The 17,852-nt window shown below is 44.1% G+C and overlaps 1 protein-coding gene across 4 annotated transcripts in view; it reads left to right on the top strand.

Moving 5' to 3' along the window:
• The window catches only part of Nfatc1 (nuclear factor of activated T cells 1), a 113,484-nt gene that overhangs the window by 76,906 nt on the left and 18,726 nt on the right, over positions 1-17,852 (top strand). For 2 of the 4 annotated variants that reach the window (XM_023700051.1, XM_004640204.2), the window contains exon 9: positions 1,588-2,271. In XM_023700051.1, coding sequence (XP_023555819.1) covers positions 1,588-2,271 — 684 coding nt within the window. The remainder of the gene's footprint in view (positions 1-1,587; positions 2,272-17,852) is intronic. The other 2 variants (XM_023700053.1, XM_023700054.1) reach the window with 2 other exon arrangements.

Raw genomic sequence — 17,852 nt, forward strand, 5'->3', positions numbered from 1 at the left:
ATGTCAACACTTCCTATAGTTCATTCCTCCGGCACTTGTACCTACCTACCTGCTTGGCACGGAGACCTTCATGTAAACAGTGGAATGAATGGAGACAGGGAAGCCGGTACCCAACACAGCTGTAGTGCCCCTCTGGAGGCCTGGCCCTGAAGGCTTCAAATGTCACCTCTGGGCCTAGAGATTGAGTGTGTGGATCCTTGGCCGAGAGAGACTTTCTCCCCAGGTGGCATGTGGCAACTCAGACAGCCAGTGGGCAATATTCTTCAACACTGGCTCTACAGAGTCACCCAGACATGCAGTGCAGACCACTGTTAGTATGGTGTTTCCTCTAGAGTCAAGTTCATCTTTCATAACTGCTGGTGACAAGATACTCGGGCTGTAAAGGGGAACAGACATACATTCTTGCTGGTATGAGACCTGGCTAAAGAATTTCTCTCAAAACATGGATGTGCTTGTATTTATTTGAGGAGGCCAAGCCCTCCTTGCAGTATGTATGTTTTTCCTGGGAGCAGTGTGCCTTTTTTAAGGGTCATGTGCAGCCTGCCAGCTGCAATGGAAGGGCAGTGCCCTTGTGTCGCTGATACACTGCCTTGGCATGAAGCATATCATGGTCTGTCATGGGCTGAAGTGTGCTGTTGCCAGTCATCTGTGGAATTTGTTTGTGGAATAGCTTGACCATCTCACTGACTTCTGAGTTGCAGAAGAGGCAAGACCAGCAGGAGCACAGCGGGTGCAGGAAATAAGCAGGGCAAGAATAGGCCCCCTGCAGGGTCTGCCTGGCACCCCCTCCTGGCCCATTTGCCACCCCCATCCTCTTCCTAGCTCTCCTGCGGAAACCAAGGCACAGAGGCCTGTGCAGCTGGGGAGGAGCCTGGTGCCTGCTCTGGCCACAGCCTGGGACCAGTGCCCAGCCACAGAGACAGAGTCTTTTTGGGCATTTTTCCTGGTCCATCGGCCTCTTCATGGTCTAGTGAGCTGGGAGCTCCCAATTCTCTGAGGAACTGCCGGGTCTCCCAGTGGCTGTCTCTGAGGGTCCCCCACAGGAGTGGAAGCCAGGAGGGGAGGAGGAGAGACAGTGTTCCTGCCAATGCAGAATTGCTCTTCTCCTGCCGTGAATCACGTGACTCACAGCTTCTCTCCTGCAGCAGAGCTGTTTACCTTCTCAGCTGGATTCTCTCTGGCTTTCAAAGCTGCCCCGCCACACTCTCAGGTTTACCCTACGTGCAGAATTTATCAGACAGTGTCAGTAGCCGTAGAGCAGTAGTGGCTCCAAGTTAAAATTTTCACTTTGATTGCTACAAATCCAAGGGCCCTTGGGCCCAAAGCTTCTACTGCAGTTTGCAAATGGATTTTTATAGCACGTTAGTGCTGGGGGAGATTCCAAGGAAAATAGTTCTCTCTATTAGAACCAGCTGCGACTCTCTCAGCTGGTGACTCACTCCTTTTTTAATTGGGTGGGAGAACCAGTCAGAGACAGGGACTCAGTCAAGACATTGTTTGTTTTGCACAGGGTATCCTAGCCACAGCCCGCCCAGTCGTACCCATCTGCAACTTTTGTTTATTTAACTTTTTCTTCCCTCCTCACAGTTCCAATTATAAAAACAGAACCCACCGATGACTATGAGCCTGCCCTGACCTGTGGAACCATGAGCCAGGGGCTAAGTCCTCTCCCAAGGCCATACTACAGCCCGCAGCTCACGATGCTGCCTGACCCCAGCTCCTGCCTTGTGGCTGGCTTCGCCTCATATCCACAGAGGAGCACCATGATGTCCACGCCTCCCAGCTCGAGTCCAAAGCTCCACGACCTTTCTTCTGCAGCCTACACCAAGGGCATTGCCAGCCCAGGCCATGGTCACCTTGAACTTCAGCCACAGGCTGCAGAGGCCCCCACCATTCAGGAAGTGCCGAGACCCATGGCTGTGCAGCCTGGGTCACCCAAGCAGCCCCCTCCAGTCCTGCTGCAGCCGCAGGTGAGTCCACATCTGAGCAGTAGCTGTTCCCTTGGTTACCAACAAGCACTCTGTCCCAACAGCCCCTCTTCTCCACTTCCATCCATTGCCCACGAGCCAACCTGCTTGCAGTCCTCAGCCCACCCTCCCACCACGGGCCAACAGCAGCACCAATCGCCAAAGGTTCGAAGAAACGAGTCTCCAGTCACCGGGCCACTGTCACTGCCAGAGGTGCGTGAGGACAGTAATCATAATTTGGCCCCTATTCCTGTAACGATCAAGCGAGAACCTGAAGAGTTGGACCAGTTGTATCTGGATGATGGTAAGTACAGATACACAGGCGTGCACTCCACCTGGCGCCCTCCCCGGGAGCTTGTGCAGGAAGCGGGGTGTGAAGGAGCTGCAATCAGGCTGCTGTCGGGGTGGCAGACAGTCCCCTATTGTGGTTGTGGGTGCTGTTGCATTGCTGTGCCATGCCGTGCTGTGCTGCAGCAGCAAGCTGTGTGTACTGGTCCTGCTGCCGTCAGCTCCACAGCCCTTGTCTGGTGATTACAGTGTCCAAACTTGGGGCTCCTAAGTTTTTAGTGAAAGCTGAACAAAGAATTGTCTAGGTGCTCAGCAAGTAGAAGAGAGCACTCCTGGGCCTTCTAGGAGCTTCTTTAGAGAACAGTCTTGAAACAAAGGTCTAGCTAGGATTAATGTTTTACCCTGGGCAACTGTGAGGAAATATTTAAATGTCAGGCACTCAGGGGATGTGAACAAGGAGGAGGGTGCTTCTGTCCAGGTGGAGATTGCCTCTCGGCCCAGCACACGGCACGCACAGGGCAGGATCATGCCCACATGCAGCATATCCAGGATGGCTTGCAAAGGCAGCGCCCAGGATGTCAGTGGTGTGGCTGATTGGAACAGAAGTCTGAGCCCTAAGGTCTGTGTGACAGGCAAGACATCTCCTGTTCTCTGCATGCATGTGTTTGTGTTTGAAAGAGTCCCTCCTTTTTGGACATGAGTGCTAAGTGGCCCTCTCACCATGTAACACTTAGGCAACCAGCCTTGTAACCTGAAGCACTGGTGACCCCTCATTAGGAGTGGAGTTGGTTCATGTTTGCTGGGCCTTTGGGTTGTTTGGAGTCCATCCAAGGCACAGCCAGTTTCCCTGGTGTGCATTGTCTCCCAGGCCAGGGTGCTGATCATCATGCCTGGAGCATCATGCCCCACCACCTGCATCTAGATGAGCCAGGGCAGGGCTGAGACTTGCTCAGTCTCCTCTCACTTAAGGACTTAGTACTTGCAGTCTCCTTTATTCAGTTTTCCATGAAAGTGGAAGAGCTGAATGCTGTTGACTTTTTTCCCTGCTGTAACTGTCAGCTTCCAGGCTTCCCTTTTGCTTTTAAGGGGACATTTGGAAGGGACATTTGGAAGTACCAGTCACGTCCAGCATTCTGCTTCTTGTTCTCCTAAAAGACTGTGGTATGGGCTGAGAGGCCCTGCATCAACCCCAAGTGACCTGGCGCCAAAGCCCTTTAGCTTTAGTGTTTCAGAAGTTCCCATTGAATGTTATTCTCCAAATTTCTGACTCAAGACTATAAGCTTTTTGAGGATCATGCATGAAAAATTTGTACTTAAAAATATTTAACTTTTGAACCCAGTGCCCCGGTCTGCTTGTTGATCATGTGCCGTTGAGCTCTCCTTCTGTCCTCACCTGAGGAGCTTACAATAGCTCACTCAGTAGGCCCCCACTTTCCTGGGCCTCTTCCCCCATTGGCATCCATGTTGAAGGGCTATTGCTGTCCTGAGCACCTTCCTGAAGGTTTGCTATGGCTACAAGATGTCAGGAAAGTATACCAATTAGTCTCTGTCTGTCCACTCCAAATTTATTTTCCTGTACTCTACACAAAACTGTCCTTAACACTCTCAAGATGGACAGGCTTGAAGGCCACATAGTACTGCCTCTTTAGCCTGACAGCTGTCTCAAGGAGCCACCCTGGGTGGCTCTTGCCTGCATTGGAGTTGCCTCAGGAAGTGCTGTGTGTTCGACTTTGTCACCTGGTCAAGGGCAGGACAGCCTTGCAGAGGCAGGTGGACCAGCCAGCTCTGAACTCCCACATCTGGGTAGTACCTTGTGGCCCAGCAACGGGAAGCAGGTTCAGCCTCATTTCCCATTGCCCTGGAGGTCATAGCTGCCAATGTCACACGCAGCTGTGTTGTGCGCTGGAATGTGGAGCAGATGGGAAGCTTTGGGAGGTGGGGATGCTGCGTCCGGTGTACTCAGCACATAGAGTGTCACTGTCCTTGTGAGACTGGGTTGAGCTGCAGGGATGGAAGGAGACATCAGAGCACTATCATTTGGTACATACTTGGCTGAATTTCACCCTTCTGCTGAGAGAGGCACACACATTGCAGATCTCCCATCACCAAGGTGTAGCATTGCTGATGCAGGAAGTCGTGCCATGAGGAAGAGGAACCCACCATAGTATGTCTTTTCTTTTCAGTCTCAGGTTTCATTTACAACCACCCCAGAGAAGCAGCATTGAGAGTGAAAACAACCTCAAAAATCTAAGCCAAAGAATTAAACTCCTTTGATTTCAAGTGGCCTTAGTAAAAGGCAGTCCTTGTCAGTTTATATAACAAGAACTAAGAAGTGGGGACACTGTTGTGTTGTTGGTGTGAGTATTCTGAACAAAGGGTCTCCGGGTTCCCTCTGATGCCCCCTGGCATGGTTGTAGCTCCCCACGGCCAGGCAGACAAGCAAGACACTCCACTCCTGAGCAGTTTTCTTCTGGAGTTTGGCCTTCTGTGTGGGCATGAGGTACCCTGAGCCCTCATCAGAGTGTAGACTTAGTCTCCTACAATTGCAGAACTGCTGATAGGAAGGAACGCAGAGGAACAAGCATGCAGCCACCGCAGTCCAAGTGACTGGGGGACTAAAGAAACACAGAGACTCGTCAGCCCTCGCCTCCCAGCACTTTCCCGAAGTGCTTTTCCTGCCCGTGAAAGCAAGGTTGCAGTACACTCTAGTCCCTCATTTAATCATTCCTGCTGACTCCACCTGCACAGATGTGCAGGGTAGAGAATGCTTCGATTTTAAGGCAGCTGGCTTGGGAGGAGGTAAGAAGAGTATATCCTACATATATTGTGGGATTTTGTTTCCTTTTGGTTTTGATTTTATTTTCTGGGAACATAGAGTGAAAAGGCAATGATAAGATATAACCAGTTCTGAGAGTCTAGGGCACTTTGGGTACACATATTTTCAGTGTTTGCTTCAGTATGTGATTGGGGGCAGTTCACATGGTATGCGCACATGGCCTGAGTTTGGTCACATGTTAGATTTGGAAAGGTAGTATGCATTCTGGACACCTAGTTATCTCAAGGAATAATGTAAGCCTCAGAATAAAAGGTGAGCCCTCTCTTGATACAGTAGGATTCTTTGTTTTTCAATCATTTCTACTTTTAAGTTTTGTTGCAGAAATCCTTGGCCCTTAAATAAATTTCAGTGATAATTTCTTCTTTGTTCCAACAAACTCCATAAGACTTAAGCTTTCAATTTAGACTCCTTGGGCATGGTAAAACCATAGAGTACATTTTAAAAATATTAGTATTAAGAACCTCATGTTATTTTAAATGTAGGTTTCTAAAAACATGCCACAGAGCTGTATTGCTGCTCTTCCAGTTCCTTCCCTGAATTGGCCACTGTCAGAAGCTGGGGTGTGTGGCGATGCTCCTGTTCTGGTACTAGTATCCTCTTAATTGCACATGTGAACATGGGCCGCTCGCTTGGATGTGGGCTCCTCTTCTGTGCACATCTGAAGTGCTAGGCTGCTCCTGGAGTCTGTGGTGCATATTCTGGTATTTGTGTGAAGTGGAAGCACTGTGGTGCATATTCTGGTATTTGTGGCAGCGGAAGCACTGCTTTGCTGAATGGAGCACCCTCCTCTTAGTTTATTTTGGCTAAAATGACTGGTCCCAAGGTGTTTGCCTCTCTGCCACCACGTGGCCTCGGTCACTGTGGTCAGCTGATGGCCTCTGCCACAATCAGGCCTTTCAGTTCCCCTATAGGATCTTTGGTTTGCAGAAATCTAGGTGTCATTAAAATACCAAGCAGGTAGAGGAGGGAGCCCAGTCATGTCTGCCCTGTCTGGGCTATGAGTTTCTCTCTTCTCACCCCCTCCCCTTTCCTGAGCTTAAGCTGCTCTGAGAAACACAAAACTTTCCTCATGGAAAGTTTTACTAACCTGGCAAAACGCCCAGTTCTGAGCCTTCCCCTTTGCTAACAATGATTGCAAGAGCTCGTACCGCAGCGATCAAACACTGCAAGTTGTAAATATCGCGGGCATAGGCCACTACGCGATGGGTAGAAGAATGAATTCAACCATGCAAATAACTCATTGGGGTCAGTCCTTTACACACTGGGAAGTCTGCCTGGGGGTCATGAGGTATGAAACACACAATATGTTCCCTGGGGTGGAGATGCTGTAAGCATGGTAGACCAGCAAGCTGGATAAACAATACTCCAGAGACTCTTAAAGGAAAGATCTCTTGATAAGGGTGAGTTTATTGAGGCCTGGGCCTAGAGATGCTGCTTTCAGGTGCAGAGCCTCTAGTTGGTCAATCTGGGGAGAGGAGAGCAAAGAGGGACCACAGCAAGTTGTTTGCACATATGTGCCTTTGAGCTGCAGTGCATCAAATATATAGACAATCAGCTTAAATATTTCAATCTTTGTCTAGATGTTCAGTTGGTATTTTTTACACTGAACCCAAGTGATAACCAGTAAGTACATGAAAGATTTGCTTGGAAAAGCAAAATAGTTTAATGTGTATCTATTAACTGGTGGAGGCAGAGCTCTGGTGCAGGCTTTGCCCTGTGTCCTAAGGTTCATGCTTGCATGGTGGGACCTTGTCACTTTTGGGCTCTGAATTGGGACAGGCAGGATTCTGACCCTTTGCAAAAGCAGACATGGACAGGTGGGGTGACTCCACACTGTCCGCTGAGTCAGGCTCTCTATAAATAGGGTGTGGATTTGGCCACCACGGACATACATCGATGCTGCTGCAGGCGTACAGCCTTGTAACTTACTGGCTTGGGTTCAGAGTGTCTTCATTCTCTCCCTCAGGCAGAGGGAGAGGAGGGAAAGGGGTTGTTCTAGTTGGCTGGGCATGCGCAGACGCTGGAGCTGAGGCACTGGTGGGTTCTGGGCACTTTTTTCAGATATCTGATATAGACATTAAGATGGAATTATACTATATTTCTAGCCAAAGTATCATTCTACAGTCCCATTATCTTCTGCAACTTGGAAGAAAATTTGAAAGTACTGCTTCCAAATTTGGCTATTATTAACCATTTGCTTTTTACTCCTTGAAAAGGGGACTTAGCTTGTTCCTTTTAGTTTAAAAGTTGTTGACATTATTAATTTGAGGGAAGAAGATAGAGGTAGAAATTTTTAAAAGGTGAAGGAAAAGGGTTCAAAAGTTCTGTAGCTTGGGAAATTATACTATTTAGTGCTGAAGCAAATTCATAACCAGCACTACTGGTGTTCAAATAAGACTGTGCATTTGTAATCTTTTTGTCCTTTCTAGTAGGCAAGATCTGAATAATAGGAAAGTGTTAGTATGTATTTTGTCATTGTAATGCTATTTTTTCTTGAGAAGATATACTGTTTTCTTTCTACAAACAGGTTAAGATCATTACAGAAACATTTAAACTGTATTCCTCCATTTCTAATCAATTTGTACAATAGTGTTCTGCTGTCCATGCAGTTTCTTTTGCTAAGACACATTCATTCCAAAGTAGGTTTTATTTCATAATGAGGAGTTGCTTCTCTAAGTTACTTCACATCCGTGAGCCAGCAGAGTAGCACATAACCATACTATGTCACCATAATATTTAAAATATAATAGCCACATTCAGGTCTAGCAGTTGGGAACTCATCAGAGAGTGGTTCTCTGTAGATTAGTGGTGACCAGGGCAATGAGGACTTGGTCACATCTGTGTTTCTGCGTATAACCCCCAAACTTCCTTGGCTTTGGGCTCTTCTGCCCCTGAAGCCATGGCTCAGAGCTGTCCAGGTGAGCTTCCTGATGCGAAAGCATATTCTTGCACGTGGATTCCAGAGGAGCAGTGAGTAACTGGCCCAGCACAGAAGAATGTGGGGACTGGAGCTGTAATTGTCTTCCTGGCAATGCACTTCTCAATCCAATGGGACACACAATTACGAGCAAACAGAGACCCCTGTGGCATTGACAGGGTCAGTACTTTGGAACTTCCCAAGTGCCTTTTTATATCTATTTTCAAATTTACATATTGGAACTTTGAGCAATCCCATGGATAGAAACAGCTGCCAGTATTACCCTTACTTTATGTGGAAGGAAGTTGAGGCTTAGAGAGAAAAGTTAGTTGACTTGTTCAAAGTACAGTCCCAAGGAGCAGCCCCAGGAATACACCTTGACCACCAGCTCTCATATCAGCATGTTTTCTCTCTCAGCTTGACTAGAGACTGATGTACAAGACTCCTGCTCAGGAGTCCAACTTTCTTTTTAGGCCAGCTCAGCCTGCCCTGAGGGCAGGGCTGGCACAGCATGTGGTGCAAGGGATAGAACTGCGGTTCTCTGTGGCTGCCTAAGCTTGCCTAAGCAGGCGCTTTAGACCACTGAGGTATCTCGCTGACCTAAGAGTCCAGCTTTCAAGTGCAAGGTGGCCTTGGAAGCCACAGAGGAGCATGCATGCATGTCTCCTTCAGCAGAGTTCCTGGTTATTTACAAAGGTTCTCTTATGTAGCTCGGGAAGGACTGGATGAGAGGTAAGAGTTTCAAACTGAGGGACAGAGGACTCTAATCCATCCCCCAAGAAGTAACAGAAATACTGGCAAAACTGCCAATTTTGTCAAACCAGTTTGGGAATCTAGAAATTTATAGAAGCACAACTGAGCACTGGTAAAAAGTGTTCTGTAGTGTTGTAGCCTGGGGCCATGCTCACCCTCAACAAGCCCCATGGAGCACAGCTGAGAAGAGCCCATAGCTATACAGAGAGGTGGTCGGGCTCTTCCAAACCCTCATTCCCAAGGTGCAGTTGGCACTTTGGTCCTGAAGGTCCCCAGCCAAGCCCCATTCCCGGGCCAATGTAAAAAAGGGCAGCTTTTAGTTACAGTTGTGATGGAGGAAGCTGCTCCAGGCTATAGTGACCACTGGGGCAAACAGGAGCCTGGACAAACTAAATAACCACAGGGAATGATAAAAAGTCCTGACATATTCCTGGGGACTTGGAAGGCTGCACATATGTGAGTAGATGTGTGCTTGCTCAGGAAAAGCGGCCCAGGCCCTAACCTCTGGCTGACCTCAGACCCTGCACAAGCAGAAGTGAAAGCTGAGCAGACTCATCAACAGTCTTCAAGTGGGAGGTGGGGTGAATACCCAGGTTTTCTTGATACAGCTGGAAGATTTAAGACTCCAGTACTGAGGGAAGCCTTATTTTCATCAGACTGTCAAACTCTGCTGACCAGATATAGGAAGCCAAACCTAAAACAGAAACAGGAATTTCTTTAAAAGAGTATAGAAAACTTAGTGTCCACAAACAACAAGGAATAGAGAATCTATAGAATTGGTGTAGGAAATTCTATAATCAAATAAACAATAGGGAAAAACCTATCCTACAAATCCTACTAGAAAGGAAATCTTACTCCAGCATTGCACAACATACTAACATTGTGTCCATTTTTAAACTGAAATATTAGGACGTGTGCAAAGAAACATGAAAATATATCTCACACACAGAGAAATAAATCCCACAACCAAAGGAAAGTGTGCCCAAGAGGTCTCAAGTGTTGTACTAAGTAACAAAGGCATTATAGATTTGTTCAGAAAATTAAAGGAAACTATATTTAAAAACTTGTAGGAACAAATGACAAATATTTCTCATCAAATATATGATGTTAGGAATATTTTAAAGAATCAAATAGAAGTTTTAGAGTTGGAAATTATAATACCTGAAATGAAAAATTTATTAGAAGATCTGAACAGCAGATTTGAACTGCTAGAGAAAAAGAATTACCAAACCTGGCAGGTAGATAATATGTAGTCTGAGGACACCCTCTCTTTCCAAAAAAAAGGAAAGAAGGAAATGAACAAAGTCTCAAAGCACGGGGTACCATAAAAAGCATAAATACATACACATAATGAAAGCCCCAGGAAGAGAGGAGACAGAAAAAGGCTCAAAAAATATTTGAAGAAGTGATGGTCAAAAAGTCACAGATTTGATGAAAAATTATACTGTGTATCAAAAAAAGATAAGCAAACTCCAAGTTGAATAAATTAAAAAGATTCACATCTAAACTCATCAGAGCCAAACTGTCAAAAGCCCAACCAACAGTCCTGAACGGAGCAAGGGAGCGTTCCTCAGACTGATCGGCTTGGGAAGACTGATCACGAATGTCAGAAGACAATGGGATGGCATGTTTAAAATTCAGCAAAGAGATTCTTGACCAAGAATTCTATATCCAGGAAACTAGCTTTTAAAAATAAAGACTTTATTTTCTGACAAAGATAAGCAAGAGTTTGTTGCATCCTGACCAACAAGAAATACTAAAGATAGTCCTTCCAGTTGAAGTAACTCAGATGCATACAAAGAAATAAAAAGCACTGATAAGACTTATTATATAGGTAAATAGAAAGACAATGTAAACATTTTAAAGTTCTTTTCTTAACGTTTAAAGAAAATTATGTGATAATAATTATAAAACTGTGCTAATGCACTTATATTTATTTAGATATCATATGTATGGCAATAACAGAAAAGAGAAAGGATAGGAAGGGAATTGTATCAGAGCACAGTTTTCATATATAGTTAGAAATAAATTAGTATTGATGTGAGATGGATTATATTGAGTAAGATGCATGTAATCTCAAGAGAACCACTGGAGAAATAATTAAAAATATAAAAGCCAAAAAGAAACAAAAGATGAAAAAGGTACTTAAATGATACACTTGGAAAATATTTCTGTATGAAACAAAAGAAGGAAATAATGAAAGTACATAGGCACATCACCAAAAGTTCCAAACATGTAGAAAATAAATAGCAGAATGGCAAGCATAAATCCTACCATGTCAAAGATTTTTTTTGTGGTACCAGGGATTGAACTCACATGTCAATAATTAAATATAAATGGACTAAACACTCCAGTAAAAAGATAGAGATTATTGGATTGGATTTAACATGACAGGATCCACTACTTGTTTTCTATAAAAGACATATTTTAGATTTGAAAACACAGATAGGTTGAAAGTAAAATGGAAAAGAGTAATGAAAAAAGATCTGGAGTTGCATTACTAATGCACTGGTCAGCTTTTTGTGATTATAACAAAAGACTACTTATGAAAAAGAGGAGGTGCATTTAGCCAGGAGATTTAGAGGCTGCACTGGCTTGGTTACTTCTGGCGAGGGGCCCCTTTCATGGCCTCATCACATCAGGGCATATTTGCTGGTGAGTCTATATCACCAAATGGGAAGTTAGAGGAAGACTGGAATCCCATAGTCCCTTCTGAGGCACACCCCCCCATAGGATCCAATAAGGATCTCTTACTGGGCCCCGCCTTGTAATGGTTCCACTTCCCAGTAAGACTATCCTGAAGATCAAGCCTCTAATCACATCAGACCCTTTAGGGACACAATAAAATCAAATCCATACCACAACTAGCATAATAACTAAGGTCACACAAAATAAGTTGTAAGACAAAAAGTACTGCTAGATAGAAAGACAGATTAAAGGTAATATTCCCTTTATCATTTCATAATGATAAAAGGATAAATTGGACAAGAGTATAGAACAAATTTTAAGCATATTGACACATACAACATAGACCATAATACATAAGACAAAACAGATAATATTTAAGGGACAAATCAATAGCTCAAAAATATAGATAGAGATTTGATATCTTCTCTTACTGATGGGTAGAACTTGATAGAAGATTAGCAAGCACATAAAGCGCTTGAACAAAACAACCAACCAGTTCAACACAGAAGATATCCACAGAACACTGTACAGAGTGGGGTGCATAATGAACTGTCTCTAGGATAGACTTCCTGACAAGCCATGAAACAGGCCTTCATAAATTAAAAATATTAATTCTGATCATAGTGGAATTAAATATGGAATCAGCAACAGAACTTAGGGAACTCTGCAAATCATTTTGAAATGAACATATTTCTGTGTAACCTATATGTTAAATAAGAAAACATGAAGGAAATAGGGATACTTTGAATACAAGTGAAACACTGCATACCAAGATTTATGCAAAGAAGTATTTGAAGAAAAATTTATAGTTTTATATGTCTATATTAGAAATAAGAAAGATTTCAAATCACTAATGTAAGATTTTTCCTCAAAGATTTTGAAGAAGGGAAAATAGAACCTAAGGCAGGCAGAAGGAAGGAAATGACAAAAATAATAGCAGAAAACAATGAAATGGAAAAACAAGAGAAAAATCAATGAAAGCAAAAGTTAAATCTTTAAAAAGAAGAAAAATTGAGTAATTTTTAACTAGTTTGGGGGTGGAGAGCCTATATCCTTGTGCCACCACGCGCACACAGAGCCCTCCCTGTCAGCGTTCAAGCCCCCAGCACCTAAGCACAAGTAACAGCTTTTTTTTTTCTAAGCTAAATAATTCAGTATTCAGGTTTAATTGTGGTGTTGGCACTTTGTGATAAATAAGTAGGTTTGGGGTTATAGTTTGGGCACTGGGTTTCTAAAAGGCTTACCATCACTGAACTAGTTTAATTAAGTAAAGTTAGAAATGAAAGAGAATTACCACTGACTCCTTAGGTATTTAGAAGGATTATAAAGAAATACTGTTAATAATCTTATACCAATAAATTGAGTAATCTAGATAAAATGGAAAAATTGGTTTAGAAAAATATAAATAGCACTGTATCAAGCAAAGAAAATGAATTAGTAATGAAAAACTTTTCTATAAAGAAAGCCCCAAAACTAAAGAATTTCATGATGAAATCTATCAAATATTTCAAGGAGGAAAACAATGCCAAATGCCTCAAACTCTTCCAGAAAACAGACGAGGAAGGACCATTTCTCGACTAATTCTTTGATTATGACCCTAATACCAAAATCAGACAAAGACATCACACAAAAGAAGCTATAGAAAAATATTACGTATGAATACAGAAGCAAAAGCCACAACAAAATCTTAGCATCCTGAATCCAGCAACATGGAAAAAGCTTACACCATCACCAAGTGGGAATTTTTTTATATAACAAGGTTTAACACCTGAAAATCAAGTATTGTAACATACTATATTAATAAAACATAGAACAGAAACTGTAAGTTCATCTCAATCTATGTAAGAAAAAAGCACTTAACAAAAGCCAACACCCATTTGTGTTGTAAATTCTCAGCAAACTTGCTGTGGAGGGGCTCCTCCACCTGATGAGGGATGCTCAGTCACCAAAATCCATAGTGCACATCACACGCACTGGTGAAAGCTGTAGAAGTGCCTTGTGGAGTGATTGCTCCACCTTCAGCCTGGCAGTCAACACCGTTCTGAGGTTCTGGCCAGAGTAATGGGGCAAGGGAAAGACATGGAAGGCATCCTGGTTAGAAAGAAGTAGAATAGCCTTTTTAATTTACAGATAACATGATGTATTTGTAGAAAATCCTTCCTTCCATGGGAGAAGGGAGGGAGGAAATGGGAGAGAAGGAGAGAGACAGACAGACAGAGACAGAGACAGAAGAAATAATCCATTACTAAAAGTAATAAATACTAAGATGTGAGAGCAGGGTATAAACCACCAACATTTCTATATATAATAATATAATAAATAACCAAAAATTTATGAAAAAATCACATCTACAATAGCATTAAAAGGATATGATATTTATGGATAAATTTAACGAAAGAGGTAAAAGACTTGCATACTGAGAGCCATACAACACTACTGAGGGGCATTTCAGCCTGGATTAACTGACGCTGTGTCTTCACAGAGCAGACAGTGCCTATCAAGGTGAAGTCTTGTCCATATCATCTGTAGAATCGGCTCAATCTGTATCAAATCAGAGCAGGATTTTTTTCCTATTGAAACTGAAAAATGAATACTAAAATTTACATAGAATTGCAGAGATGAAAAATGGCCCAAATAGTTTTGAAATCAAAGAATGCAGTCACAGTTCCTGATTTCAAAACTTGCTGAAGGTTGCCCAGAAGAGGATGGCACTGGTGTAAGGTGTGCAGATCGAGGGGACCCAGGGCCAGGGTCACAGGTGTCTGTCTGGCAAGCACAAGGTCCTAAGTTCTATCCCCAGTAATCCCCCAGAAAAAGGGGACCCTTGTGTCCATGGTGAACTCACTTTGACAAAGGTGCCGTCATTTAACAGTGTAGTAGGAAGCATTTTTAACAAATGATTCTGGGATGGTCTAATATCCACATGTACAAACATCCTTCCACACACTAGCTCAAAATTAATCCTGGGCCTAAGATGTAAGAACTAATATACTAAACTAATCAAACATTTTAGGATAAAATATGTGAGAAAAACCTTCAAAATCTTAAATTAGGCAAAGATTCCTTGTAAGACAATAAAAGCAGTCTATAAAATAAAATCCTGATAAAAGGAATGTCATCAAAATATAAAAGTTTTGTGCTTCAAAAAATATCATTTTAAGAAGCAAACACAAGCAATAGACTAGAGCAGTGAGGGCAAACCTATGGCACACATGCCACAGCAGTCTGTTTGTATCGCTGAAAACCCTAAAAGGTTCACCATCAGTGGACTACAGGAAATATAGTTCAGTGGCATAAGTGCCAGCTGGTGAGCACACGATTCTGAGTTCTAGCCCTGGTAACCCCCCACCCCCAGAAAAAGGGCACCTTGGTGTTTATGGTAAACTCACTTGGACAAAGGTGCCACCATTTAACAGTGTAGTGGGGAGCACTTGTGTAACGATTCTCTGATAAAGGGCTTTAATCTAGAATCAAAGAATGCTTGCCACTCAGTAATAGTAAGGGAAATGGTATGATCTGAACAGTTTCCAAAGCAGATATTCAGAGGGTTGGTAAGTACAGTCCTGTGGCATGTAATGATATATCAATCAGTGTTGAACGTATGTATGATGGTGGTTCCACAAGACCATGTCAGCTAGTCACGCTATCAACATTTCAGTCTGTGTGCTTATAAGTACAGGCTGTGATTTTGGCACAGGTGAAATCACTTCTACTGCATCTTGCAGGATCCATCCCCTTGTCAAGTGGCATGAACCGACACTTGATATCATTGGTCATTAGGGGATGCAAAGTGAGATACCATTTTATATCATCTAGGATGACTAGAATAGCAAATTTTGGAGAGGACTGGAGAAATTGGAATCTTGACATACTACTGGCATTAGTATAAGACTTTGACAGTTTCTTAAAAATTCAAATAGGTTTACCATATGACCCCTCAGTTTTACTCCTAGGTATCTGTCCAAGAAAAATTCAGTTTGTATACAGGTGTCCTTCATAGCATTCTTTAATAGTGAAGTGTTCAAAACACCTGCATTGTTTGGTAGATGGGGAATATGGCATCCCCATGTCATGGGACAGGATTGCCCCTGAAAGCACAGGGTGCTCAGTCATTTTGGGTCTGTGTGGACCTAGAAAGCACCAAATCGAGTGAAGAAAAGCAGACACACAAGCTTAATATTCCACGATCATAACCAGTGCTGGGAAGGGGTGGCAGACAAGGCTTAATCCTCAGTGGCATGAGGCACCTTTTAGGAGTGATGGAAGTGTTCTGAAGTAGGCTTACATGGTGGTTGCACAACTTTGTAAGTTACCTAAAAAACAATCACTGATTGTTTTTTTTTTTTTTTTTGCGGAACTGAGGATTGAACTCAGGCCCTTGCACTTGCCAGGCAAGTGCTTATTCTACTGAGCTATCTCCCCACTCCCGATTGTACTCTTGAGGCAGGTGAAGTATATGAAATGTAATGTTTCTATAATGATATACATACAGGAGACACGTGGTGTGAATTGCAGCACAGTGTTCTTTTTAACTTTTCTAGAAGTGAGCTTTTTGTATTTTGTTTATGCAAAAATGAGTGCTCTTATATAGTATGTATGAAGACCCTGTCTCAAAAATTAAAAAGAAATGTAAAGGGCTAGGAATATGTGAAGACCCCAGAGGCAGACAGAGAGACAGAGAGAGCTACTTTCATTTGTGCTGGTTTGTACTGTGGCATAGTGTAAGATTTACCCCTTCTCAACCACAGCCCAGGGTGAACTCGTGGTTTAGAGGAAATGGCCCTGTTTGGGATGGGTGTGCTATAAATAGCCAAGCTTGTGGCCAGGACCAATGGTTTCTGGTACTCCTTGGAGCCCTAAGTCCATGGGGTCTTATCACCTGGTCTTTCTCTGGCGCCCTCTTTCAGGCATCTCCACCCATAGGATGGGAGCCACCCGTGGAGCAGGGCAGCTTACTCATGGGGCTCAGTGGTCTCATTTCTGTCTACGTAGGCTTGTCTGCCTCTGTTGTGTGATATGGACCTTCCCTCCACAGAGGTGACAGTTGAATGCAGTTTTATGATAAATTTAGCCAGTCTTTAAAATGCTCAGGGCCAAAAGCAAAACATAGCTTTGGAGCACAAGGCTTGAGTAGACCATGATCATGCACAGCTGTGAACTTCTGAGAGCATTAGGAAAAATGTAATTGTTTTCATGGCATGAGAACCCAATGTTGATGGCAGGATTTCTCTTAGGGAGTAATGTGTGCTTCCCACTCACTGGCCACTTAGTTAAATTACAGATTATCTTTAGGAGCACAGACAGCATATGACTTCCTCAGCGCGGGATTCTTGGAGCCCACTACCATCTGTGTGACTACAGCCCACGTGCTTCCTGATGCAGACATGAAGTCCCCGTGGGCTTAGAGCAGCTTGCCTGCACAGAGTTTTCAGAATCCCTGTACTCTTTCCAGTTTTAACTTTGAAGTAGGGCTCTTTCCTCTGTTCAGATTACTGTACTGACAAACACAGCAAAGTCCAAAGAAAGGTTACCCTGCATCTGCCCGCCCAGCCCCACAGGCTGGCTGACATGCTGATAGGTGCACAGGACAATAGGCCTGTGGCCAGACACTGCCTGGGTTATCACTCCCAGGACCCTGCAGCTTTGTTCCCAAACTCCAGACAGTGGAGGATGCTGTCATCAGAGCACCCTTGAGAGGAGGGTGTTATCGGCAGGCGAGCACTGATTCCCAGCCCCTGGGTGAAGCCTTCTCCAGATGCAGCCTATCAGGCCTCCCAGCTGCTGCTATTCTAGATATGGCAGGAAGTGGCCTGGAAACAGCAGGCTCTCACAGCCTCAGCAGCCTAGGATTTCCCAGGCTCTGGCTCTACTCCGAGCCGGCTACAACAGAAGAGAAAAGTACAGCCGACGTGTCTGGCGTGCAGACAGGGAGGGCTGAGAAACCCTGGGTGGGTGTGGAGTTGTTCTGTGTGCCGCTGAGCAGATCATCGGGGCATGAGGAAACCTCGCTTCTCCTTCCACCGCCAATGTGTGCTGGCACAGCCTTCCTGGGGCTCCACCCCTCCTGAGACTCCCTGCCTTCAAAGCACTGGGTTTTAATGTCCCCACCCCCACCTCCCTGTTTCTGCTCATAAAGCGGATGGGTTTACTGTTAGTCTCCTGAGTCTCCACAGATGACTTTAGCAGGGCTTAGAGATTCACCCTAGCTAAAGGTCCAGGGCTGTGGCTGAGATCAAGCAGCTCTGCAGCAGAGTTGCCACCAAGAGTCAGAGAGGGAGCCCTGTGCTCTGCAGACAGACTTTTGCCAGGGGACACCAAGCAAGCCGCACCCTCCTTCAGGGTTAGGGAAGAAATGTGAGTCACTAAAAATGGGGCAGGGAGGGGGGCTTCTTCATAAACCCCT

Source organism: Octodon degus, unplaced genomic scaffold, assembly GCF_000260255.1.
Source record: "Octodon degus isolate 3935 unplaced genomic scaffold, OctDeg1.0 scaffold00120, whole genome shotgun sequence".
In the NCBI taxonomy this organism is placed as follows: domain Eukaryota; kingdom Metazoa; phylum Chordata; class Mammalia; order Rodentia; family Octodontidae; genus Octodon; species Octodon degus.